The following is a 26,284-nucleotide window of genomic DNA, read 5'->3' as shown; positions in this document are numbered from 1 at the left end:
GAGATCAGGTACCATTTATGGCAATCGCCGACCCCCCCCAAGCCACATCCCTGAACTCCTTGGGCCTCCAGGAAGAGGAACAGATCCCAGCTCATCACAGCAATGACAACTGTCCCCTAGAGCTGAACAGCCCACATGACACTCTGATTTTTTTTTAAACAAAACTTTATTGGTAATTGTTTCAAATATGTTTACAACAAAGCACACTATTAAAAAGGAAGTGGAGGCTGGGGGCGGGATGGGGGGTTGTTTTGTTTTTTTCCAGTGAAACAAGTGTTGTTGGAGGACACAGACGTGTTTCTCAGGGCGGGGCGGATGATATCCTCACCCTCTAGATGGGACTCTCAAGCTTCTTTTTTAGAAAAGGGAGGGTTTATGGGGAGGCCTAGCCACAGGGCTCCCCCTCTCCGCTCCTGACAGCGCTCATGTATTTATAATATATATAATTTATCTATGAAACCAAAATCCAACCCCGCCCCCACCTGCTCCCCGCGCGCCCTTCTTGGGGGGGCCGCTGGTCCTAGAACTCAGCAAACTCCTTGCCGCACTTCTCAGTGGTTGAGACCCGGATCTCCTCCTCCTCATAGTCGTCGAAGTTACTCGTGTCGCCAGGGCCTTTGCACTTTGGTACAAAGGGAACATACACCTGCAAAGGGAGGGGAGGAGGAGGTTGGGGATGAGGAAGGGATCAACATTTGTATACCCCCCCACACTCCTGGGTCTGCTAGGGGTGCACGATCAGGCCCCAACTTTGTAACAAGGCAGGCAAGGATCAGCCCCCACTCCCACCATCCAGCCAGAAAACCTCACACTTTGCAATCATGGAAGGGGGAGCCCATGACCCCGCTTAGGAGCCCAGAATAAGGGCCCCCAGCACTCTTAAGCGATACAGGATCGGGCCCCTTAGCAACCAGGTGAGGGATGCAGAATCAGCACCTCCTGAAGCCCCCTTTTATCTACCCAGAACTCCCTCCTCTTACTTTGCAATCAGGGACGGGCAGGGGGTCATGAGCCCCTTGGATCCCCCACTTGCATCATCACTAGGGTTTTAATCGGGACCTTCAGCACAGCCCTCTCCCACCTGAGCTAGAGGAATAACGCCATTAGCTGGCAGCAGCGGTAGTAGGCTGTTATCCTCAGGGGGTGGGGACAGGACCATGCTTTTGCCACCATGTTACAAATAGGTGACTGAGGGCTGCCTACTTTAAACCAATGCTGGGTGAGCATATCTCCCCCTAGTGGTTGGACCCAGCCACAACACCCTGCTACAGAGTCCCAGTAATCAATGTGCTCCTAGAGGCCTGGGCACTAATGATCCCAGGTTCAATTCCTGCTGATGGAGGCTGCATGCATATGGAAGTTACCCAGGCTCTCCTCTGCCCGCCACCGCCCTCCTACCTTCCTCTGGTAGATGGCGATCCAGTCGGTGGTAGCAAACCATTCGTGGTTCTTAATGTCGTTGACCCCATTCTTGAGATTGCCAAAGCGTTTGGTGAGGTCCACCTGCAGCAGGTTCCAGAGCAGGTCCTTCAGGTCCGAGCTGAAGTGAGACGGGAACCGGACCTGGGGTGGGGAGGACAGACAGAAGTCTAACTTTTACCTGCCCTGCCATCGTGGCTAGATTCATAGATACACCTAATAATGTACAGCCCCTAGCACAGGGGGGTCCTGGGCTATGCCTGGGCGCTGAGGCACTACTGTAATACATCTATTAATGTACAGCCCCTAGCACAGGGGGTCCTGGGCTATGCCTGGGGCACCTAGGCACTACCATAATACACCTAATATATACATCACCTAGTACAATGGGGTCCTGATCCATGACTGGGGCTTGTAGGCACTATCGTAATACACCTAATAATAAATAACAAGCCCTTTAAAAACACTCCAGGACAATGAGTGAATAAGAAGTGACGGCGCTACTGAGGACTGACACAGGAGCTGAAATGGTTAATTAGCAGCCGCCCTCCAGCTCTTAGTGAGCATTTTTCCTCCACAGATCTCAAAGCAGGGCTGCCGCATCCCTACCCTCATTTTACATAAGGGGAAACTGAGGCACAGGGAGACGTGACTTGCCTAAGGTCACTCAGCGGGCTGGTAGGAGAACCAGGAACAGAACCAAGGCCTGTTGTATTCCCCACTAGTTTTAAAGCTGACTGTGTCCGACACAAGTTCTTGGAGATCCTTGGCGAGAAGGCGCTGGGGTGGGCAGAGGAATATTATGGGCTCTTGGTTACTATGGCGATGAGTGCTCTACCCATGCCTGGAGATGACTGATGTGTTTAAGGAATGTTTAGTCTTGCAACAGAGCAGGGTTGTGGAGGGTTTTGCAACTCACAACAATGTATACGAAAACCAAAGGCACCTGTTCCAGGAGTCCCCATGAGAGTTACAGGGAGCACACTGGTGGTGGGGTGGGGGATGGAGTCCATGTGTTGGGGAAATAGGGGTACGTGGTGAGGGAGGGTCCATGTGTGGGGGACGCAATGGGGACGATGTTCATGCATTGGAGAACGGGTACATGGCAAGGGAGGGTCTATATGTTGGGGTGCAGGGGGAATGGTGTACATGACAGCGAGGATGCCCACATGTTGGGGATGGGGGAACATGGGAGGACATGAGCATGTCAGGGGCGCAGCCTGTGAGCATCACTCTGATCAGTTGCTGAGACTTGGCACCCCCCTTTAGCTGGCGAACCCCCCCTCCCAAGTCACACAAGTGTCCCCTCCCCCAGCCCAAATACCTTGCCAGAAACGATCTTCTCGTAGATCTGAATGGGCTGGTCCGCGAAGAACGGGGGGTAACCAGCCGCCATCTCGTAGATGAGGACGCCCAGGGCCCACCAGTCCACAGCCTTGTTATAACCCTGCCCAGGGAAAGCAGGCCCCAGGGTTACGCACCGAACATTTGGGGGGTGGGGGGAACGACCTGGTGGCCAGGGATCAGCTACAGATCAGGCAGCGGACAGGCCCTTCCCAGCTCACCTTGCTGAGGATGATCTCGGGGGCCAGGTATTCCGGGGTCCCACACAGAGTCCAGGTTCGACCTTTCACCCGCTTGGCAAAACCAAAATCCGTCACCTGGAGCCAAAACACAGAGAGGGGAGAAGCTGGATCAGCCTGGAAGCTGTGACAGCAGGAGGGGAAGAGGGGGAGCAGATGATTGATGTATTCTGGCCGTGTTACATTTCTGAGGGTGACTTGGTTTTGGGAAGGGGATGGCAGCAGAGAGAGACTTGGGCAGGGAGGAGATCACCGCAGGGAGCCAGGAGCCAGCGCTGGGAGGAGGAAAGGGGTGGAGGGGGGGCAGCCTCACCTTGACGTAGCCCTGCTGGTCTAGCAGGAGATTCTCTGGCTTCAGGTCTCGGTAGATGAGATCCAGCGAGTGCAGATACTCAAAGGTCAGGACGATCTGAGCAGCGTAGAACCGGGCATGAGGTTCACTGCAATGAGGTGGGAGGAGAACGTGGGCATCCTGGGCCAGATCTGCCCCCTCTCAGCCAGCCCAGCACCCTCGGCCCCCTGCCACCCCCACCTTCACCTTCCTTATAGATCTCTGACTCCATCTACCTTGGCAACTCCAGGCAAGATGCGCCAACTCTTCTAGGCCTGGTGGCCCCATCCAGTGGTGGAGCCAGGTGGAGGGAACAAGGGGAGCAATACATTAAAAGGCTCCACCCGCTGCGGTGCTTTTACTCACCTGGAGGCGCTCCGGGTCTTCGGCGGCAGGCCCTTCACTCACTCCAGGTGTCCCGCCGCCGAAATGCCACCAAAGACCCGGAGCGAGTGAAGGTCCCGCCGCCAAAGACCCGGAGCGCCCTCGGGTGAGTAAAATAAAAGTGCCACAGCGGGTGGCGCCTTTTTTTTTTAATGCTCCCCCGGGTGAGTACGAAGGCACCAGGAAATTGACAAGGCGCCACTTGTGCTCAGTGGGGGAGTGGCCGCTCCCCTGGCTCCCCTCCTAGCTACGCTACTGGCCCCATCTGGCTAGCCAGACCAGTAGCCCTAGCACACACATCCCACCCATCATTGCTAGACCCCTGACTCCATCCAGCCTGGCAACCCAGGGCAAGCCCCTCCCAGACCAGCATCTCCCCCCTAGCCCCAACACACACATCCATGGACCCCCAGCTCCATCCCGCCTGGCCCCATCTAGCCCTGGCATCCCTGGCCACTGACTGTGGTTAGTGCTGGAAGAAGACCTCAGCAGCCCTCCCCATGGGGAATCCCTTCCTGACCAGCCCAGCTGAGGATCACGTCACGCCCTGCATCATGAGGATCAAAGCCAGCATCACTTCAAATGCTGTTAGTGGCTAAAAAGTCTAGTTCTCTACTGAACTAAATCCAAATTTACAGCTGTGAAAACTGTGGCACAGAGTGATTCTCCTCCCCTTCCCACAAGGAGTGAATGGCGGAGGCAGGAATAGGATGCAAGAGTCCCGACTCCCAGTCCCTCTGCTCTAAGTGCTAGATCCAACTGTCCTGCCTGAGCCAGGGATACATCCCAGGACTTTAACCGTCACTCAGCTCTAACCATTAGGGACACTGGCCCCAACATCAGCTCCTGTGATAACGCTCACCTGAACCTCCCGATCCGCCGTAGGTGGGAGAACATCTCTCCGCCCGGGATGTATTCCATCACCAGGTACAGATTGGAGTTATCCTAGAAGGAAATGCGGTAGCAACGGAGTGCAAGGGGGTCCCCCGTCAGCACCTGCAACACCAGGATGAAACTGCTCCCCACACCCCTGCTCCGATATTAGCCCTTCCCTTTCAGGGTGTTAACACGTCTCAAGGGAGCCTGATGCACTGGCCTGGCTTCCGCATAGCACACAATGCAGTGCACCTGCTGTCTGGGAGATAACAGCCTACTACTGCTGCCAGCTGCTGCTGTTACTCCTTTAGCTCAAGGGCCAGAGGGGCTGTGCTGTGGTGCCGAAGGTCTCAAGCACACACCTGCAGTAGGAGTTGCTGCACAGACGTGCCTGGGGAATAGACTCACTAATGACAGGGCATGAGCTTTATTTGCTTGGAGTATTTAGTGCTAGAGCCCTAGAAAATCGAACCCCTCCCCACACCTCTGGTCTAGGGGCAGGAGCGGGCAGGCCCAAGAGGGATTTCCCAGCTGCAACGTCTACGATCAAAGGGGAAACCCAACCCTCCGCCAGGTCAGACACCCCAAAGGAGCAGAAACAGGAAGTGAAACTTCTCAAAAGCAGAGTGTGAAATTGACCAGGCTGGCTTCATCCTCCCTCGCAGCTGCAAAGTCAAAGAGCAGCCTCCAAACTAACTGCGCTGAGCCCAACAAAGCCATTCCGCTAGGGAGACCCTACCCAGTTCAGTGGTGAGAACATGAGCACTAAGAACCCGCACACACGCCAGTGGAGACAGCTGCCCCTGCCCTCGAGCCCAGGGTCAATTTCCAGCTAGCCCTGGAGAGAGGGTCCAGGCGGAGCATGGGCTGAGTGCCCCAGGCTGTACGGTCAGAGGCCTTTTTCTGCAGCCAGATTAGGAGAGCAGGAGCCAAGAAGCAGAAAGTCACATCCTCACAGTCCATCTAAATTATATCAAACCAATGTAATACCGGGCTGGTAAGAAGGCTCCTGCCCTAATAGTGCCCAGCATCACCAGGCAAAGAAACAGATCTTAGGATGCTCAAAGGAATCACTTAGCAGCAGTGTGAGTGTGAAATCTCTACTTCTTGATTGTTTTCCTTTGCTGGTCCCCACTTCTCTATTGTTTATCTGTCTGGTTCTTTGATTGTTTCTGTTACATAACTAATTTTGCCAGGTGCACATCAACAAAGGTCATGGTGTACGACTGGGTAAAGAATTGTTTCACACTGTGTTCGGACTGGTCGGACAATTATTTTGTAATACTTCTGTAAAATGATTGGTTACGGTAGAGCTAAGAGGACTCAAGTTTTACTACATAAATTGGGGTTCAAAAGGAAGTTCTGGGGAACCAACTCCAGGACACAGCCCAGCATCAGCACTGCCAGACCTCTGCCAATGACACCGTGCAGAAGCTGGAGTCCCAGGATGTCCTGATCCTGACTGGCCAGCAGGGAAAGTTCGTCTGCCTTATTGGGAGTGATGGGCATTGTATGAGTAGTGTGTGTATTCTGTTCTGGTAACTGTGATGAAGTAAGTGGTGGGCTTTCTTGGTTTTTTCAGTGGTTTGTATGCAGAGGGGGTGGGACACAGTTTCCCTGGATGTTACTGGTTTAACGAGGTGAGGGGAGAGGGAGTTTGTTGTTACAGAGGATTGGGGACAGAACTTGGGACCCCAATGGCCTGGAGAATGGATATCCCAGCGACTGGTGACCTGTGACCAGGAGGCCCAGCTCAGGAGTCACAGCTGGTTCTGGCCAGTGGGAAGACAATGGGCTGTGAAGAGAGGACCCTGGTGACCTGAACAGGTGGTTCCAGCCAGAGGCCAGAAGAGAGGAGAGGCGACCCATGCGACCCTGTTTACCTGGAGAGAAGACAATGGACAGAGGCTGAGATTTATCCTGCAGTCTCCTCTGAGCTGACAACTCTTTATCGCTACAACCCACCAACCTCAGGCTGACATAGGAGGAGACAGGTCCTCCTTCAGAGCCAGCCCCTCTTTAATCAGGCCAGCCACAGGGGATGCTGTGGAGCTCAAAGGCACAACTATCTTTGCCTCCCCCCTACACACAGGGTGTAGCTCGCAGGCTCCAAAATCCAGATTCAGAGAAAAGGGTCCAAGCCCCATTGCTGGGGCCTGAATTTTAGCTTTCACAGAAACTTCCATCAGGAGGAAATGATCCCACGTGATGGTTTCAAAGTCTCCACAAAGCCAATTGTGTGTGAAGTTAGGACTTCCTCTGAGACTCCCCTGCAAGCCAGGCCTCATGCCCTAGGGTCAGCGCAAGGGAGCTGAAAACTGAAACTGACTAGGAACTAAAGCAAAACTGACCGAGGGGGGAGTACCACTGTTCAAAACCTGGAGTGAAAAGCAGAACAGAAAAAGGGGAATGATCCAAACTGATTTTTCTTAGTTCCAAACCTGATCCCACACCTCATGCCAGCAATGTGTGTTCTCAGGATATAGGAGATGCAGACTTTGCTCTTCCACCCCTTCAGCACAGCTTTGGTTTTAAATAGGAAACAAATCAAGGGAATTGTGGGAATCGGGGGGGGAGACACAGCCCAGGGCCGGTCTGGCAAGCCAAGGACACCTACCTTGAAAGAATACTCTAGTTTGATGAGTAATGGAAAGTTGACGGCCTGGAGGATCCATTTCTCATTGAGGGTGTGCTCAATTTGTTTGAGCTTCACTACCTGGGAGAGAAAAGGAAATAGCAACATCAGATCTTCCTCTGCTGGCGCAGCACCCCCTGCACCTCCCACACACTCCCCTCTCCTGCATCCCCACGCAGGATTCAGCTCCAAATCCCTCCCCCGCACTGGAGATTCCACGGCCCCAGGCCAGATCTCCATGGCAGCCCCCCGCGTCTCACCTTCTGTTTCTCCAGGACCTTCATAGCATAATAATTTCCGGTCTCCTTGTGCTTCACGAGCATCACTCTCCCAAATAAGCCCGTGCCCAGGGTCTTGACTCGCTCAAACTGATCTAAACTGGCTGTATTCTGGAATGGGGAAAACAAACCTGATGGGGGGGGCAGACTGGTCCTGGGGGCATCAGGAAGGAACCTGCCCGGGACAGTAGGATTTGCACTGCACGGCTGGATGGGTCTTTAATGACCATGAGGGGTTCAGAGCTTTGTTTATACTTCACCAGAAAGGCAGCCCCTCCAGGGTCAGTACTGACTGTGACGGGAGAGCGCCCCTACTGAGCTCCCCACTCCCTGCAGCACGGCACCCCCTAGCACCACACTGGGCTTGTTCTTGAGAACATTGATATGAAGAATTGGCCCTGTCAATACTGGTTCTCCGCTTGGGAGGTCCTCCCTTCTCTTCATGTGTCATTATATAATGCCTGCATCTGTAACTTTCAGTCCACGCATCTGAAGAAGTGAGGGTTTTTTTACCCACTAAAGCTTATGCCCAAATAAATCTGTTAGTCTTTAAGATGCCACCGGACGCCATGGTTTTTTTGTGGATACAGACTAACACGGCTACCCCTGATAATTGATATGAAGAAGTATTTCACATTTCACCACCAGAGGGCCCAAAGGAAACCGCTATATTTAGAATGAGACACAGACAAGGGATTCCCTGCTCCTTGGGCAGAACCAAAATCATAGAATCATAGAATATCAGGGTTGGAAGGGACCTCAGGAGGTCATCTAGTTCAACCCCCTGCTCAAAGCAGGACCAATTCCCAACTAAATCATCCCAGCCAGGGATTTGTCAAGCCTGACCTTAAAAACCTCTAAGAAAGGAGATTCCACCACCTCCCTAGGGAACCCATTCCAGTGCTTCACCACCCTCCTAGTGAAAAAGGTTTTCCTGATATCCAACCTAAACCTCCCCCACTGCAACTTGAGACCATTACTCCTTGTTCTGTCATCGGGTACCACTGAGAACAGTCTAGATCCATCCTCTTTGGAACCCCCTTTCAGGTAGTTGAAAGCAGCTATCAAATCCCCCCTCATCCTTCTCTTCTGCAGACTAAACAATCCCAGTTCCCTCAGCCTCTCCTCATAAGTCATGTGCTCCAGCCCCCTAATCATTTTTGTTGCCCTCCGCTGGACTCTTTCCAATTTTTCCACATCCTTCTTGTAGTGTGGGGCCCAAAACTGGACACAGTAGGCCTCACCAATGTCGAATAGAGGGGAATGATCACATCCATCCATCTGCTGGGAATGCCCCTACTTATACAGCCCAAAATGCCATTAGCTTTCTTGGCAACAAGGGCACACTGTCGACTCATATCCAGCTTCTCGTCCACTGTAACCCCTAGGTCCTTTTCTGCAGAACTGCTGCCTAGCCATTTGATCCCTAGTCTGTAACAGTGAATGGGATTCTTCCGTCCTAAGTGCAGGACTCTGCACTTGTCCTTGTTGAACCTCATCAGGTTTCTTTTAGCCCAGTCCTCTAATTTGTCTAGGTTCCTCTGTATCCAGTTCCAGACAGGTGACCTCCCCAGCTCCATTCAGTGGGGGCTGGTGGGTTTGAGGCGGGGGAGGGGCTGGGCGTCAGGACTTCTGGGTTCTAGCCCTCAGTCTGTGAGGAGAGGGGGTGAAGTGTAGTGATCAGAAGGCAAGAGACTAGGAATCAAAAGATCGCTTCCTAGTTCCACCACCAACTTCCTATATCCTTGACCAAGTCCCTTTCCCCTCTGGGCTTCAGTTTCCCCATCTGTGCCATGGAGTTAATGACACAGGGTGTGTGGGAGGACTAGCAAAGTGACAGTGCTGCAGAGGGACCAGCAGCTCTGCCTCAGGAATTATCCAGAAGCACCCCAGGCAGGATTCCAGTGAGGACAGACCCAGGGCTGACCCCAAAAGCTTTTCCGGCACCTACAAACTGAGGCACTGCGCCCAAGCACAGGGCAGCAAATGGAGGAGTCCCACATGGTTAATGTCCCCTTCCCCCAGCAGAGAGGAGTTAAACTTCCATTGTTCTTTGCCCTCCAGTTACCAGAGGGCAGATTCGGGGATTGGGGCCGGGGGGAAGAAGCGCACTCAGTCCCGCCCCCCCAGGAGCAAAAATAACCCCAGACCCTCAGCGGAGGCTGTTTGGCAAGGTGGCTCACTGATGGGGAAAGAGATCCGGGGGTGACTGCAGAGTAATCAGCCTGGGGCTGAAGAGGCCTTGATTGTGGGGTGGGGTGTGGGGGGGAGATCTGGGTTGGGACACAGTACCTGGGAGGGGTTCTCCCATTTCTTCAGGAAGTCTTCTTTTCCTTTGGCTAGGAACTCCTTCACTGTAAGGGAAACAGAAAGGGAGCAGCGTAAGGAGTCAGGAGGAGTGGGACTCCCAGCCTGGTGGACAGAGCTCCGCTTTCAGCCCCCCTGCCCCCCTGCTCAGCAAAGAGGCATGCAGTCAAAAAATGGGGTGGGGATTTTAAGCGTATCAGTGGGATGGCAGTGCCTGATTGGCCACAACGGGTGGCTCAGCTGGGGATTAGCTAGAGAGAGGTCCATGTGGGGGCTCTCCCGCAACACCCTCACCCCCGGGCCTGCCCCTGGACACACCGAACAGCCCCATCAGGGAGGGCTAATGCAGCCCCCAGTGCCTACCAAAGGGGCACACTTGTGCCTCAACACCTCTCCCGCCCCCCGCTGAACCGGCCACTCAGGGGTGCCTGTTCCACATCCCGCAACACACAACCGGCACCTCACGAGGAGACACTCACACAACCCTCCAGTCAAATGACATTAAGAGGCGTGGATCACGTTGCCCTAATGGGAGGATATGAGATCTACTACTGCTGCCAGCAAAATGGGTGAAGGGGGAGGAGTTTCCCCCTTAGCTCAAAGGGCAGAGGCCTGTGTGTAGCCTTCTCTCAACCATGCACGCAGCATGCACCAATGACACGCCCAGCCCACAAGGGGGTGCTACACACACACACACACATACACCCCTACATAAAGCAACCGTGAAAGTCACAAACCCCAGTTGCCCACAAAACGACCAGCTGCAGCCTCCACAGCAGCAGCCTGGGAACAGCAAGTGCCCTGCTCTCTGGCACCCAACCAGGTGATCCTTCTTTCACCAGCCGGGCTCCCTGTCCTTGCTGCCAGATCCCAGAACCATGGGAGAAGGGATGGGGATTGGAGCAATCTGCAGCATCTGAAGGGATATTTGGTACCGAGAGCCCCTTGTATCTTTGCTGCCTCCCACTGCTCCCGACAGGGACAAGTCCCGCAGCTCTTAATAGTGCAAGAGATGCCCACAGGATTTGAATGGCTGCAGCAGCGAGGCCAAGCACAGAGCAGCAGCAGGGGGGTGGCTTTGAACCCAGAGTTCGCCCCACCCCACCATCACAGGCAAGTCTCCCCCACACCAGAGGTATATAAAGTTAATTGCCTCCCCTGGGGATCACTTGTGCTCACATGCCAGGGAGGGGACAAGCTAAAAGCCTAGATCCAGATCTGGGTGCTGCGGTTCTTGGGGTCGCGGATGCACAACCAAGGAGTCAACTTCCTGCTGCCCCACTCTCACCAGTACAACCCAGTCCCTTCCCAGGAGCCCTAGCTCCCAGCCCCCCACATGAATCACTAAATAGCAAGACTTCTGTGGAAACCCAGCACCACCGCACTCCAGTCCTGTCCCTGCCTTAAAAGAAAGGGCTGAGAAATAGGCCAGGCGAGGTCCCGAAATGCATCAGCGAAGCAGGACAACATCCTACAGACGTGACTGATTCAGTGCCGGTGGGAAGGAGACCAAGATTACAGAGATTCCCCTGATCCCACAGGATAGGACAGGGTAGCCCTGAAATGGTTCTGGGGATCAGCTATTTGCTGGCTACTTACCCCCACCCACACCCCCTTCACCGTCTCTTCCCCACAGCCCTTGCATGGACACAGGACAGAGAAGACAATTTCCTGCACTATCCTGGCCAGACCTTACAGAACTAAGTTTAAGTAGCTTAGGAGTTCATTGCATTACAAAGGCAGGTGGTTATGTTTTATTGTGGGACTGTAGGCGACGTCTACAACGGAAACCCAGGGAAGGGTTATGGGCTTTGAGGGACCATCTGAAACTATGGGGCCTTTTAACGTTAAGTACCTTTCCCAGGAAATCTCTAGGGGGAGGCGTGTGCAAATGTAATGCCTCTGGTTATGCAAAACTTCAACCGCTGGAAGCTGCTCCCCAAGGAGAAACCCACTGCCTGTGAGTTACCTGGCTGGAAGCGGGATGATCTTTGGAAAGCTTATTAGCAGGCGCATTGGTTCTTTGCTGGGTTTTAAGAGGGTTTCCCTGCAATGTCCATGTGCTTGCTAACAGCTGTGTGCTACCTTATACCCGTGGGAGACTGGGCTGTTTGTAGCCTCTGAGGAAGGGGGGCAAAGCAGGCCAGCTGAGGGGGTCTGACTTGCTGGGAACTCACAGTGTAGGCAGGGAGCTGTGCAGCCTGGAAATCCCCTGGGCAGGGAGGAGAGAGACACAGGTCTCCGCACAAGAGAGGTGATGACTGGGAGCCAGAAGCTTAAGTGGCTTCCCTGGCTGGACCATGAGAGGCAAATACAGGTGACCTGCGACACCCCTCCCCCACTGTTCTTCCCAGGCCACATCCACACCAGCTCAATGCCTTGGGAGGGGAGATCAGCCATTCTGCCTTCTTCTGGAGGTCAAGGAAGACTTGTGAGGCTCTGCTAATCAATTACATAAACTGGGGGCAGCCCCAGACAGCGATGGAGGAATCTTCTCTGCACCACCAGCCTCTAATTCACTTGACCCAACACCAATAATTTGTTCCCTTTTGGGGCCTGTCTCATCTTAGACTCTCGTTCTTTCTCTTCAAGGCCCTGGGCCCAGGAGCCCTAGAGCCTAAAGCTCTGGGATGGGGATTGTGGCTGACAGCCCCACTCCTCCAGTCCCATGGCACTTTCTACCACCCAGGTGAAGCTCGTCTGTGAGAGAGACAGAACTTCTTTGGGGGCCTGTCCAAGACGGTGGAACTGCCTGCCACAGGATCTAAGGATTGTCTGGAACTTCCCCATCTCCTGCTCCTAGTGCTATGTGCCCGCCTCTGACCAGCCTTCTCCACTAGAAACACAGCACAGCACAGGGATATAAAAACAGACCCTGCCCTGCCACCACAGGTGTCATAAGTAGTTAGTTAAGGGTTAAGTTCTACCTGTAAAGGGTTAACCCAGACCTGGTGAAACACCTGACCAAAGGACCAATCAGGGAAGAGAATTTGAAAATCCCAGAGAGCGGGAACTTGGGTCTCTGTGTTTTTTGTTCTGTGTTCTTAGCCGTCTGAAACTACACCAGCACAGACGCTTAATCAAGTCTGCTCATCTTTCTGAACTAATTTCTTCTATTCAAGCTAGTGAGTATTAGAAGTACTGGGTAATTTCATATAAGAATCCTGTCTCTGCAATTCTGTGTGTATGTATTGATTATTCGTAATTTTGCCTGTATTGTTTGTACTGAGGAAAAGGGAGAAATTTCTCCAGGGATTAATAAGATTAGACCCTATGAATGTCCATCTTGGATTCATAGAGATTGTGTATTTTTTCTCTTCTTTTTTTTATTCTTTTAATAAACTCTTTTAAGTTCAGGACTTGGTTAAGTTCCTTACCTGTGGATTCAGGGGAAGGAAGCTAGGCGCCACTCTGTGGAGACAAGGGTTGTCTCCAAGCAGAGAAAGCAGGGAAGGGAGAGGGAAGGAAACGAATCTTCCTCCCTCTGTGCTTTGATCTGTGCTTCCCCGGGAAAGTCTCTGGAAGGAGGAGAGGGAGGGGGGAAGTGGGCTGCTTCCCTGTGTGTAGAGATTCAAGGAGTTGGAATCAAGGTATCTCTCTCTCCGGAGCAGGCTGGAGAGAGGGAAGAGAAGGGAGGGGGAAGGTTCCTCCTCTGTGAGTGGATCTGTGTTCCCAGGGAGTGTCTTTGAAGGGAGACAGGGGGGGACAGAGGGGTGTCTCGATTCACCGAAATAATCGAGTGGTGGCAGCGAGAAGGAACCCTACCCTAAGGGTTAGGGTGGTGGCAGAATACCTGCGGGTCCCCATCTTTGAACCCACAAGCTCAAAGTGGGGGTGAGATCCCAGGACAACAGGGTACGAGTGATGCAAGTGACCCGTATCCTAGGGCCCGGGGCGGGGGAATAGCCAGCACCCCTAGAGGGGAAAGGCCCCCTGTGTCCTCATACGTGTCCCATTCCCCATCCCGCCACGACCTTCACCCCCACCCGGACTCACCTCCGGCCTCCATCTTGCTGGCACAGCCTGTGGACTCCTCTGCGCTCGGCCTACGGCTCCTCGGCAGGGCCAATCCACCCGGGCCCTGTGCCTGCCACTGCAGGGGGCGAGAGAGGCACTCGCTGTCAGCCAGGGGCCCCGGCACTCTGCCAAGCGTGGGGCAGATCCACCCCACCAGGGAGCCGTAGCTGGGGATGAGGGTGGGGGGCCACTCAGGATCTGAGCCCTCTGGGATTGCATAGACGGGCGTGGGCAGGCCAGGGGAGCCAATGGGGGGTGGGCATAAGGGTTTGGCCCCATGCGGGCTGGAGGGCCGACGCCAGGGGATCTGCCCCTGCAGAGGGCTGAGCGGGGGCGGGGGTGGGAGACAGATTTAGAGCAGAGGAAAATCAGAGCAATACGAGGGGGCAAGCAGACACCCCTTGGACACCACACAAACCTCACGGGCTGCAGTTCGGGGCAGGGGCAGCATACAGCGTAAAAAAATCCTTTCCCCTCCCCTCCAGATGGTGTGTTTGTGTTTGTCCTGCCAATGGACGGGCCATTGCTGTCAGAGAGACGGCAGCAGCAATCTCACGTGATGCGCGTTTGCCAGAGGGCGAACGCAGGTCTCTGCCTCAGGAAGATCAGTGCCAGGCTGGCATTCTTCCCCTGCCTTTCAAACAAACTCCCTCCAAGAATCGAGTGTTTCACCCAAGCTGGCCGATTTCTCTCACTAGCATTAACATCCCAATCCCATCTCACTAGCAGGGTTCGTTGCCCGGTGTGCGTCGCACTAATTATCACACCAGGGTGGAGAAGCAAAACCAGGTTTATTTGGGCCCAAAGAAAGGTGCCAGGGAGAAAAGCCTTCTCAAATCCTGCACACCCGCGCGCAGGCGGGGTCCCAGCATTTATACCCCACTTGTTTGTGTAAGCCTTTTGTTCGGTTTAATGAGATGCATTAAACCCCAAAAGTCAATTAATACCACATTCCCAATCATGGGTCCCATAAATTTCTTCCTTGCCAGTGTACAATTCTTTGTTTCTTCACCAGGGTCAGTTCTCAATGTCCTTTTAGTCAGGAATTCCTGGACTTTGGCAATGTCAGTGGAGTGAGTGTTTCTTCTTCTTTCCCAAAACAATTGTGGTTTAGCATCCTACAGGGGAGAGGTTTCCAGCACATATCACCCTGTAATAGCTGTGCTTTTTCTATAAAAGTCTAAAGGCACAGTTGGTCTGTCAGTGGACAAGGGAAAGGTTGTCCAGAAGCTGTCAAGAAGCACAGTAGAACTAGAAGAAAGAATAGGCTAATCATCAATAGGAAAATTCTTCTGATGTGGAGGGGTCTTTTTGTAGTGAGAATCCTGGGTCCAAGCAGTCAGTCTTTGGCACTTCACAGCAGTGTTGGTAGACAGCAGGACTTGGAAAGGGCCTTTCCAGCGTGGAGCCAAGGCAGTCTTTCGTTGATGGATCTTTATGTAGACCCAGTCTTCTGGTTCCAAGGAGTGGGCAGGGCTGCTAGGATCTTTGGGTTGTTTCTTCTTTACCTGTGAGAAAAAAAACCTAACACATTGCATTAGTGTCTTTGCAGATTTTACAAATTTTATAGTTGCATGGGCAAATTTAAGTCCCCTCTTTTTCTGGTTTTTAGCCAAGTAATGGTTCTTATACTTATTAGTGCCAAAGGAAGGGCATCTGGCCACTTTAAGTTTGTCTCAGCACAAATCTTGGCCAGTTTATTTTAGCATGTTAGCTATTATTTTTTCTTCAGTTAACTCATTCTTTTTCCTTTTCCCATTTTTTCTTTAACCTATAAAGGAAACTTTTACTTATACACCTTTTGTTAACAATGAACACATACACTTATTATTTAATGTATGCCACATATACCCTTTTACTAAATTAACCTTATTACAGAGCTTTAGAACAACAGGCCAGGACAAGCACACCCACTTTGATGAGTTCACTTAATATAACCTTTAGACCAATAGCTTTCCACCATCCCAGCCCTCTGGCTAGAAGTCTGAGGTAGCCAGAAGGATCCCATGTACAATATGGGGAGTGGGTTAACTTTCCATGTCCTTGCTTTTAAAGACTGTTAGTATGCAAATTTTAATAACCATTCTCAATTAAAAGATTTGGCTAATAAAGTTTCTTTCTCTTACTTAAGAAAATGTATTAGACTTTAGTATATCACATTTTTCTGATATATCCAAACACTTTGTATTCTAAATTGAACAAAACAAGTATTTGCATTTCAATTTAACACTGCCACTTGATTTTAAATTAGACCATCCCATAAAAATATTAAACACAACAATTTTGGCCACGGGACAAACACCACAAGACAGAACATAGAACACAAAACATAATTGTTACTCTGTCAGTAAATGCATGATATGTTGAATGCTGTTCAGCTGGCATTAGTTTTCTTTGATTATCTGAAAGACAAAACAGAAGTCTACCCCCTTCTGGGCAGTCAATCATTACTTAAAATATACGAATACTCTTGTTAATTCAGGAGAATTACCCCATATTTTCTTTGCCTGAATTTATTTACAAACATTTCAAAGACACCAAAAACTTCTCTTTAGCATTTTTACAAAGTTCAACTGCTGTTCCCTCCAGCAACTAAAGAGTTAACTTTTCACTTTCCCTTAAAAATCACATGCTCTTCCCTTAAATCACTTGCTTTTTCCTTCAGCAGCCACTTACCAATTCAAATCACCATTTCAAATATCCTCCTGAGTATTTGAAATTTCCATGCTTATACTCACTTACTCCTTTTCACTACACCCTCAAAAGTTTCCAACCTGTTTTCCAATCTCTCTGCTGCCTGTCCGCCTGGGCCCGATCCTGCTTTTCTCGCTGAACTGTTCTTATCCTGGACACAAACTTATTCCACTACCAGTTTAGCTAGGAGGGTGGGCTTCACAACTAGCCCCCACCCTTCTGGTCTTTTCCCTAAAACATTTTACTCCCAAAACTACTCAAGTCCTCCCTAGTAAGGCTTGCCACCTGGCAAAAATACATGGCCATTGGGTAGAGGCCATTTACTTAACACACAATCCAAACTCCTAAAGGGGGTCTACCCAGAGACCCACCCATTTGTCTGCTGACACTTAAACAGAAAAGAAAATTACACAGAGAGCAGAGAAAATTACAGTCTAAGCCAGATTTTTCCACTTCTATTACATTGTCCGTTACAGGGGGGCGGGACAGAATTATCTCAATACAACCTCAGAGCTTCATCGCACACATGGCTTCCACCCTGAGGAATTACGAACGAGAAGTTCAGTTCCGCCCACACACCCAACGCCCAAATAAACAGAGCAGAAAAACCAACAGTAACCGGTTAAACAGAACAGAGCTAAAACTAGATAGTGCACCAAAACCAGATAGTGTTTCCTTATTCTATTAGGGCTCACCTTTAACCATACAATCCTTATTATATAATACCAAACAATACCAAACAAAGCAAACATAAAATAACAAGGGTAAAACAGATGGTGTAAATTCTGCAGGGCTTCCCAATTCTCTATTGCTCACCAAACTGACAAATTTCTGTTACCAATTATCCCTTATGTCAGGTGATCAAACTGACATTGCAGGACTGGGGGGGGTAGATAGAGAAATCACACCATATATCCAAATTTTAAAGCTTCATTAAAAATAATAAAACAACAATGGAAAGTATTGGGAACACTCCCACATTACTCAGGAAAAAAATATGAATGCTCCAAGCCTTAAGCCACTTTAATACTTACACATATCCAGACTGGCATGTCTGTGTATAATGTTCAGAGAAGGGAAATAGGTGGACGGGAGATTATCCTGTATACAGCTTGTCCAGAATTTCCAACATGCTTCCACTCTTGGGATGGCTGTTCTTTTACACCCTGGACTCTCCTGCGGCGTCTCTTTCAGAGATTCCAGTTCAGGTCAGCTGCCTGTGGCTTCGGGGTTGCAAAAACTGTTGGATCTCACTGAACCGTTAAGCTTTGCAAATGCAATCTCAGTTCTGTAATTTATACTGCCCTTGGTTTGCCTCTGTTTATTTTCCACAACCAGCTGGGGCTGAAAGTAGTTTTACTTAGCATATTCTGTGTGCTGGCTCTTGACCTTGTATGCAGAGCAGCTCTCTCTTTATCTCTGGGGTTAGCCGAGTTTCAAATTAACCCGTTCCTAGACAAATTGCTCACACTGTGTCAGAGGCTTTTCTTTGTGATTAAAAGCTCCTCTGAGATATATGATCTTATCTAGATTGAAGATACCTTCTAATGGGCACTGTTTAGATGGATTTTTACACATGTGAAGATTCCAATTCTCTAAATACCTGCAGGTTTTAGGACCATAATGTACGTACATGGAACATGCTGGGGTACCCTTAGGGGGTGAGGTAGAATTTTTAGACTGTCTCTTACCCATTTTCCACTTACACACACAGAGAGGGTACCCTGTCCGCGCTAGCGGCTCATAAACTAAGGATCTCTCCCTACAGAACACTCACACAGGGGAGACTAACAAGGATGACTGACTCTCCTACATCCCCTTTCAGCAAAGAGCGTCGGCTAGTCTCTGGGAGACACAGCGCCGTATACTCTAATTGCATCCAATGAGATGATCAGACTGTCAGTAGCCCACACGGAAAGGAAGGGGGGGGGAGGAGGGAAGATGGGTTCACACATTCCTAGACCCAGGCAGCTTCCTCGCCGGACGATGCCAGGCTGAGTCAGCCCACCGTGGGTCGGATCTCCTAAAGATCCACTAGTTACTGGGCTTGCGTTAGACTACTCCTGATCATTAGCAATCGCTTCACAGGGCAATCTGGGCATCTTCCAGCAACGAACACTCACATAGGTATACACACACACACACACACACACACACCAAGGCCATTGTTTCCTATTGCCACGATGCATCTTATCTTGCTGCACAGTCAATAAATTCAAATGGCATGAGCCCAGCAGAGACAGACATTCCCACGGACAGTTCTCCTCCCAGTGCAGCTCTGGGGCATATGATGAGGGATTTTTACAAGAGCTCTACATACAAACAGCTTCAGAAGCTACCCATTCGCTGACAAAACAGAAATAATTGAAGGATCATGTTGGAATTAAGTGATCCTTCTGGTGGCCACCTTTCCTGGCTCTCTAACTGATACTGAGGCCAGTCTACTGTATAAAATCTTTTCAGTTTACTCTTAGTCATTGGATCCAAACCAAATATCTTCCAATTTGCTAGAATGCATTCTAGGGGCGTACACCTTGCCCTACTAACCTTACCCTGTCCTTGCCCCTACCATGGGCTTGCCCTTGACCCACTATAGGACGCTCTCTTGTCTAGTGGGAATTACAACGGCTGGGCGTCCCCAGCCTCAGGCAAAAGTCCTACCTTATCCACAGGACCGGTTCCTCACCATTGCCCACAACTGCTTCTCCACTATCTGAGTGCGTTGCCCCGTTGTGTCCTCCAAGGTCAGCCTGACGCGTCTCTGCCGAGGCCCCCGGTAAAGACACCAGTGCGCGCTGGGCATCGGCTGTGACCATCGTCCGCCAGCCATTGGAGGAGTCCGGGCAAGGCACAATTTTGCCTCGAGCCCACCCAGGGACGCCAAAACTGTTGCCGGCTCAAAGAGCCTGAGGCGGAGCAACAGCAGGGTTCGTTGCCCGGTGTGCGTCGCACTAATTATCACACCAGGGTGGAGAAGCAAAACCAGGTTTATTTGGGCCCAAAGAAAGGTGCCAGGGAGAAAAGCCTTCTCAAATCCTGCACACCCGCGCGCAGGCGGGGTCCCAGCATTTATACCCCACTTGTTTGTGTAAGCCTTTTGTTCGGTTTTCCCCCTCACCCCTCCCTTCCCAGCAGCAGCTACATTAGGCATTACATTTCAGCGTGTTAGAAAAGGTTCTCATGCACAAGCTTATCTATGGCCTTCACAGAACAAACGCATACAGATTTTCCTCCCCCCTCTCCCCCTCCTCCCCGCCGCTTTTGCTGTTTCAAACTCCTACATTTGCAAGCGGAGATTGCTGACAGCTACACATTTTGCTTGCAGTCTGTTAGCATCTTAGGTTGGTTAAAGTTCACAGCATGTAAGAACTTTGGTTCACTTCAGGCCCAAAGTCACAACTTTGGTTTACTCAGGCCTAGTGGCACCAACAGGGTTGGACTGGATGACCTCCTGCAGTCCTTTCCAACCCTCATCTTCTATGAGTCTGTCAGTCCTTTGTCCATCCCCTCAGTAGGCACCAACTTCCCCTCTGGCCAGTGGGTGCTCAACTCCCGCTCTGCCCCAGGCCCCTCCCCCATTCCACCTCTTCCCCAAAGCACCGCCCCACCTTTTCCCTGGTCTGCCCCGCCGCACCCCCAAATCAACCCCTTCCTCTAAACCCCTGCCCCCTCTCTTCCTCACCCTGTTCCACCCCCACCGCACTTCTATCCCACCCCTTCCCCAAACCCCCACCCCGCCTCTTCCCCATCTCCTCCTCCAAGTATATCATGTCCCTGCTCCACCCCTACCCTCCTGGAGCATCCTGAATTCCATGAAAGAGCTGTTTTGTAGTGGGCAGAAAGTGCTGGGAGGAAGCAGGAGGAGTTGCTCAGTGGGGCCACTGGCGGGTGAGAAGCATTGCGGGGAGGGCAGAACTTGGCTGCAAGTGGGTGTTAAGCACCCACTAATTTTTCCTTGTGGGTGCTCCATGCCCGGAGCTCCCATGCAATTGAGATCAATAATCCCCTTCCTCGAAATCAAAATTCCTAGAGATTTTGGGTGAGTCTCTCACTGTTGTTAAGGTTACGAACTCTTCTGTGTGCGTGTCTCTCTGGGTGGGTGTCCAGGGGCGTTTATGGTTAAGTTTATTGTGATGTCACATATCTCAACAGCAAAGAATGTTCTGCTTCAGCATTCTTGCCCTGCCTTCAGTCTGCCAACTGGCTTGGTTGACTACGGCTGGTGACCCAAGGAGCTGCTGATAGACGGGTACTAGCCATCTCTCAACAACTTCTTGAATCAGCTATTTCCACAGGTGTTCGAAAGAAGATGAGTTTTTACAGAAGGTAATTCCCAGATTCTGTTCCTGCTCCTTACATCGCACATGACAGGTTGGTGCCTCCTTCTCCTAGCGTAGGGGTGGCCAACCTGTGGCTCCGGAGCCGCATGCGGCTCTTCAGAGGTTACTATGTGTCTCCTTGCATAGGCGTTGACTCCAAGGTTGGAGCTACAGATGCTAACTTTCCAATATGCTGTGGGGTGCTCACTGCTCAACCCACTGCTCTGCACCACCTCCTGCCACCACCCCACCCCTTCCCTCAAGGCCCCTGCCCCTTCCCCTGAGCCTACCATGCCCTTGCTCCTCCCCACTCCCCACCACAGCCTCCTGCGCGCTGCGAAACAGCTGATTGCGGCGGGCGGGAGGAGTGGGCAAGGAGGGAGAGGCGCTGATTGGGGGGGCTGCCGGTGGGAGGGAGATGCTGGGGGCTGGGGGGGGTAGTGGATGGGGGGCTGCTGACATATTACTGTGGCTCTTTGGCAATGTTCAGTGTAAATTCTGGCTCCTTCTCAGGCTCAGGTCAGGCACCCGCCTCCTAGGGACTGGTGGGGGCCAGTGTTGCAACAGTCAGTTCTCAACGTTCCGTTTTGATTTGAATGTCGGCATCTTTCAGTTCCCCTCCTGCACCAGCCTTTCACCTTCTTTGGAGGCCGATTTCCACTGTTTTATCTTTCAGCAGACGAGTGGGGGTGAATTTCCATGGCTATCACCTAAAGGGAAGATAACAAAACTCATGTAGAATTTAGACTGATACCTCCATAAATAGTATTTTCTCTGGAGTTGCCCCAATGCACTCCTTGCCTTCCAGTTGTGAATAGAAACCTTTTGTCTCATGTAATGATTGTCTAATGTAGGTGTATTGTTCATTCCCTCTGGGGCACTGGCAATTGTCTGAAGACAGGATACTAGGCTAGATGGATCTTTGGTTTGACCCAGGATGGGCGGTCTTGTGTTGCTTATGTTCTCGGTTGTATGAACCAGTCCTGGCTATTAGAGGAGCAGATGGCTTCAAAAGACCAGTTTCCTGGATCTGTGAATCCTGGGCAAACTAATTCCCTTCCTTTAGAGAATGACAGAAAAACCCATTTCCTCCTTCTTTCTATTCCAGGCTTCGTTCCCTTTTCCAAAGACTCGCCTCTAGGGAGCACAGAGAGATCCATGTGCACAAAGTGCTTGTCCAACCTGCAGCAATGGAGGCATGCTCTGACTATAGCCAGCAAGAACAGGCCTTGCCAGAGAAGCCCCAGAGAAGGAAATGCTCATGCTCCATCCTGTCAGGCATGAAAAGACTCTGTGTCTGTAGCCAATCTGACACCTCAATGGCAGATAGGGATGAGGAGAGAACAATTTCTTCACAAAGAAGGTGGACACACTTGTCCCAGAAGAAGAAAGCAGCTGAGAACCAGGTGGAGTCAGAGGAGGTGAAGCTGCAGGAGGATACAGGGAAAGTTGAACTGGATCCTACAGGTGAGGATTCAATCCACATGGTTAGCGAGGAGCATGGGAGGAATACTCACACCAGTCACCCTACAAACCTTCTACATCAGGGCCTTCTCACGGGACAGTGATGGGTACCTCAGACTCTGGAATCCATTTAGTGCCAGATCCTCTTGGTGAGGGTGGCCGAGGTCCATCGCTGAGGTGGGGAGAGCTGAGTGTGTCAGGTCACCCCCCTCTGGGGGTCTGGCACTGTGGGGTGGGGAGTACTAACATTGCTCCAGGCTGTAAGGAGAACAGAGAGGCTGGACGTTGTAGGAAATCATTTCTTGTCTCCTGGAGCGGGTCCGTTTCATCAGTAAAATGCTCCAGAGGTCTCAGCAGGTCACAGCTGGGAACCGTAGCAAAGATGAGCCATTACTTCTTGGGGGGTTAAATGCAAATGAGACCCGTTGCCCATCACTGACAGGGAAGGTGTGCAAGGGGAGGGGACGAGTAGAAAACACCACGGCACAGAAACTGGCCCCTAGGGCCGAGGAAGCCTCGTGTGGTAAAAGCCCCCAGCCAAGAGCCATGAGATCGGAGTTCTCTGCTTAGCTCTGCCAACGACCTTCAGTCTGACCCTGGGCAAGTGGCTTCGGGGCTCTGGGCCCGACCTCCACCCTCTGTAAACCAGGGATACTACATGGAAAAGGGAAATGTTACGAATGTTTTTTTCTGCTCCAGGGACGAAGAAGGAGGCGTCTGAGTCGCAGGGGAAGTGGGAAATAGGGAGCCCAGAAGAGCAGGAAGAAGAGCGTGCTCCCACCCCCTCATTACCAAGCAGCTCCCATATGACGATGGTAATGACACTTTGTGACTGTGCTAATGGAAAGCATCCCCTGCTGTGTGTATTAATATCTCCTGGAGCTGGGATCTCTGACAGGAGAACTACCTGCCCCTTGCTCAGGGAGATGAAAAGAAACACTCTTCAAGTGTGATCGACTCCAGCCAGTCTTTACGAGTTTCTCTGGGTTGCTTGAACGAGGCCCAGGTTGACAAAGGGATTTAGGCACCTCAAGAAGTTCAGAGGTGCTTAGTGGGATTCGCAGAAGTGCCTGACTCAGGTGCCTGATTCGGATGCACTCTCCATGGGACACAGGCACTGCTGAAAATCCTACCAGGCCCCTCCCTGCACTTGTAGGGGTAACCCACACACCTGCTGGGTGTGGTGTTCTGGCCCGTCTAGTGGCACCAGGACCACTTAGAGACAGAGATCAAAGGAGTCTGCTCTAGAGCCTTAGCTAACAGCCGGTGGGGTTTTAGCTCATGCAGTAGAGGCTCCTGCACTAAGCTCCAGAGGTCCCAGGTTGGATCCTGCCTGCCAACATCTGCCAGGCATCTAGATGCATTTGTAACTCTTATGATTAGTGACAGAACACCCTGCAGCACTTACAACACTCTGCAATTCTGGGAGCTTGTTACATGCCAGGGAGCTGGAGAATCTATGTGAGTGTGTCACTCTGGTGTGCTCTACTGCATCCTCAGCTGCTGGCATCCAGGACAGACGGTGCTAATCCAGCCACGCAGGCCAGCTGCAGGAACACTCAAGAGGTGCCTGAGACACCAGGGCAAGGCCTTCAGCACCCCAGGCCCTGGGTTTAGGTGACCCTGTAACCAGTCCCCCTGCAGTAACATTGTGCCCAGTGAGTTCTGACCCTCAGGGGTCTGGCCCCAGAGGCCCACAGTTTGGGATTCTCCTCAGCCAGGCAGACTTGCTCCTTCAGTCAAAGCTACTTTCTGTGATGCCAGCGATTCCTACCTGGTTTGTGGCAGCACCACACGCAGCGAACAAGCTTTGTCCCTCTTCATTGCAGACCCCCGGGGAGCAGCTTTCCTCAGCCCAGTTCCAAGCCCTGCTGATGAGAGCCATGAAGGCTCTGACAACACCCACCCTGGAGCGATTTCAAGCTGCAGAGGAAGAGCTGTTTTCCTCAGACATGCTGCGGGGCCTTGTTTTTCCAGCTGAAGGATCAGGAGGAATTTGGCTTTGCACTTTTCTCTCTCTCTCTCCCTAGCTCTGATCCTGTTGCCCATCCCCACAGCATCTGAGTACCTCCCCCGTGAATTAGATTGGCCTAGGGAGGTTTCTGGCAGACTTCATTTCTACATCCCCTGGGTAGGAGGCTCTCAGAGTCATTATTCCCCCTGATTAATGAAGCTCCACCACCCTCCTGGGAGGTAGGAATTCAACCCATTTGACACCTGGGGAAACTGAAGCCCAGAGAGCTCCTTGACTTGCCCAAGCCTGTGCAGGTGGGGTTATCGAGAAAGGAATCAGGGTTCACATTCCCTACAGGCCTTTAAACGTTGCCTTCAGTCACTTGGCCTGGAAATAGGTGACATTCCTGCCCTTCCCCAGATACCACCTGCCCATGGCGTGTAAGTGCAGACTTATTCCCCTCCTGGGCTTTGGCTTTCCTGGAAACTCAGAGACTAATAAACGAACACAATCCTCAGCCTGAGCTTCCTCCCCAAACCTGCCTGTTCCTGGGGTTTCCTGCAGGTCGTCCAGGTCCCAGCGGGAAGTTAACAAGTGGCCCCTCAATCAGCAGATTGATTTGTGCAGGGCTCTAACTCCTGCTAGCAGAACAGGGCATCAGAATCCAGCCACCCGGGCTGGAGCTCCTGCTCCTTGTTCGAGAGAGGAAAAAGCAATGACCAATTCCTCATGGAAGAGCCCTAGGGGGCGGCTTGTCCCTTTCGGGTCTGTCTACCCTGTGCTGCAAACTCTGCAGCAGGAGCCGTAAAGCCTGGCCCTACGGACTTGGGCTCCCAGGGCTGGCACTGTGGGGCCAAACGGCAATGCAGCCTCTTCTGGGCTTGGGCTGGAACTTGAGCCATAGCCTGAGCCTCAGGTTAGAGACCCAGCTCTGAGATTTGTTACGGCAGGTTTTAAAATCCTGCTCGTTCCCACCCCCAGGACGTGGTTCTGAGCTGTGTGGCTCACACGCTGTCATCGGACAGGTAGGGAGCAGCTCTGTTATCACCTCAGGCCATTATTTCTCCGTCGGGCTCACACAGTTGGAGGGAGTTTCCTGCTGTGCAGAGAGCTGTCCATGCTCACTAAGAATGCCCACCCAACCACCCACTGGAGAATTCCAGCATTGTCCTTCACTTCCTCTCCCATCCAGTACAGGGCCAATAAATGACTTGTGAAAAAACACACTCATCCTTATGCAGAGGTAAATCTCTTAAGACAGAAAGTTCCAGCCCTAATTGTTGCAAAATAAATACAGTTACCAGAGGAATACAGTGTTGGTTTTCATATTGATTTGTGTTTGAATTGTAAGAAACTGCCAAATGCTGGGTCTCAGTTACACCCCCAAATAGCCAGAGTAACTCCAATGAGGTCAGGCAAGTTCCTTGGGACTGACCCTAGTGTAGCAGAGCAGAATGTTGCACAGTCTGGTGGTCACAGTGTGGTGGTCACTCTGTGGTCAGTACATGGTCACTGTCCTGGAAACAGCGGTGCTAGCTTCAGGAACAATAACCCATTAGAGGAAAGGAATAAATACAACCTTCTCTGACGGGACTTGCCCTGCCTCAGCCTCCCTGCACCAATCGGTGTCTCCTCTGAGAAACGCCTTTCCTGCCCACTTTCCAAGCCTCTCCCTGGGGAGGGCAAGAGGTGGCCAAGCAGGGAAGGTCTGATTTCTCTTTCTGAATCTGCAGATGTGCCATTGAGCTGTGGAAGGCCTTGGGTGAAGAACCACAGCTCCCCAGGGAGGTGCTGCAGCAGCTGCTGGACAAGCTCCAGCAGAGACGCCGGGAGGAGAAGAGCGGCAATCAGGGGCAGCTCCTGGCCCCAGCACGCCAAGCGCCATGCCTGCGGAGGGTCCGCTGGTCCCGCGGCTTCTGTAGAGCATCCGCAGGCGTGCCTGCGGGAGGTACACCAGAGCCGCAGGACCAGCGGACCCTCCGCAGGCACGTCTGCAGGAGGTCCACCAGAGCCGCGGGACCAG

The 26,284-nt window shown here is 51.8% G+C and overlaps 2 protein-coding genes across 2 annotated transcripts; one reads left to right on the top strand and one right to left on the bottom strand.

The window, feature by feature from the left end:
• Positions 1-235: 235 nt before the first annotated feature.
• On the bottom strand, positions 236-13,904 carry LOC123369429 (cAMP-dependent protein kinase catalytic subunit alpha-like). Its single transcript, XM_045015014.1, has 10 exons — positions 13,810-13,904; positions 9,799-9,860; positions 7,489-7,617; positions 7,211-7,309; positions 4,580-4,662; positions 3,316-3,442; positions 2,985-3,080; positions 2,744-2,866; positions 1,399-1,563; positions 236-646 (listed from the first exon to the last, which is right to left on the bottom strand). The coding sequence occupies exons 1-10, from the start codon at positions 13,820-13,822 to the stop codon at positions 521-523; spliced, it is 1,023 nt and encodes a 340-aa protein (XP_044870949.1). The 5' UTR covers positions 13,823-13,904; the 3' UTR covers positions 236-520.
• Positions 13,905-20,723: 6,819 nt separating this feature from the next.
• On the top strand, positions 20,724-24,337 carry LOC123369037. Its single transcript, XM_045014408.1, has 4 exons — positions 20,724-20,850; positions 21,952-22,310; positions 23,007-23,122; positions 24,137-24,337. The coding sequence occupies exons 1-4, from the start codon at positions 20,834-20,836 to the stop codon at positions 24,335-24,337; spliced, it is 693 nt and encodes a 230-aa protein (XP_044870343.1). The 5' UTR covers positions 20,724-20,833.
• The last annotated feature ends 1,947 nt before the right edge of the window (positions 24,338-26,284 follow it).

Source organism: Mauremys mutica, chromosome 4, assembly GCF_020497125.1.
Source record: "Mauremys mutica isolate MM-2020 ecotype Southern chromosome 4, ASM2049712v1, whole genome shotgun sequence".
In the NCBI taxonomy this organism is placed as follows: Eukaryota; Metazoa; Chordata; order Testudines; family Geoemydidae; genus Mauremys; species Mauremys mutica.
Note: the sequence above shows the minus strand (reverse complement) of the source record. Positions and strands in the feature narration are given on the sequence as shown.

Excerpts from the sequence above, each read along its gene's own strand:
- LOC123369429 (XM_045015014.1), bottom strand. Across the intron at positions 3,081-3,315 it reads ACCAGCAGGGCTACGTCAAG|GTGACGGATTTTGGTTTTGC; the intron begins GTGAGGCTGCCC and ends TTTTGGCTCCAG. Across the intron at positions 647-1,398 it reads TCGCCATCTACCAGAGGAAG|GTGTATGTTCCCTTTGTACC; the intron begins GTAGGAGGGCGG and ends CTCCCTTTGCAG.
- LOC123369037 (XM_045014408.1), top strand. Across the intron at positions 22,311-23,006 it reads AGTTGAACTGGATCCTACAG|GGACGAAGAAGGAGGCGTCT; the intron begins GTGAGGATTCAA and ends TTTCTGCTCCAG. Across the intron at positions 23,123-24,136 it reads GCAGCTCCCATATGACGATG|ACCCCCGGGGAGCAGCTTTC; the intron begins GTAATGACACTT and ends TCTTCATTGCAG.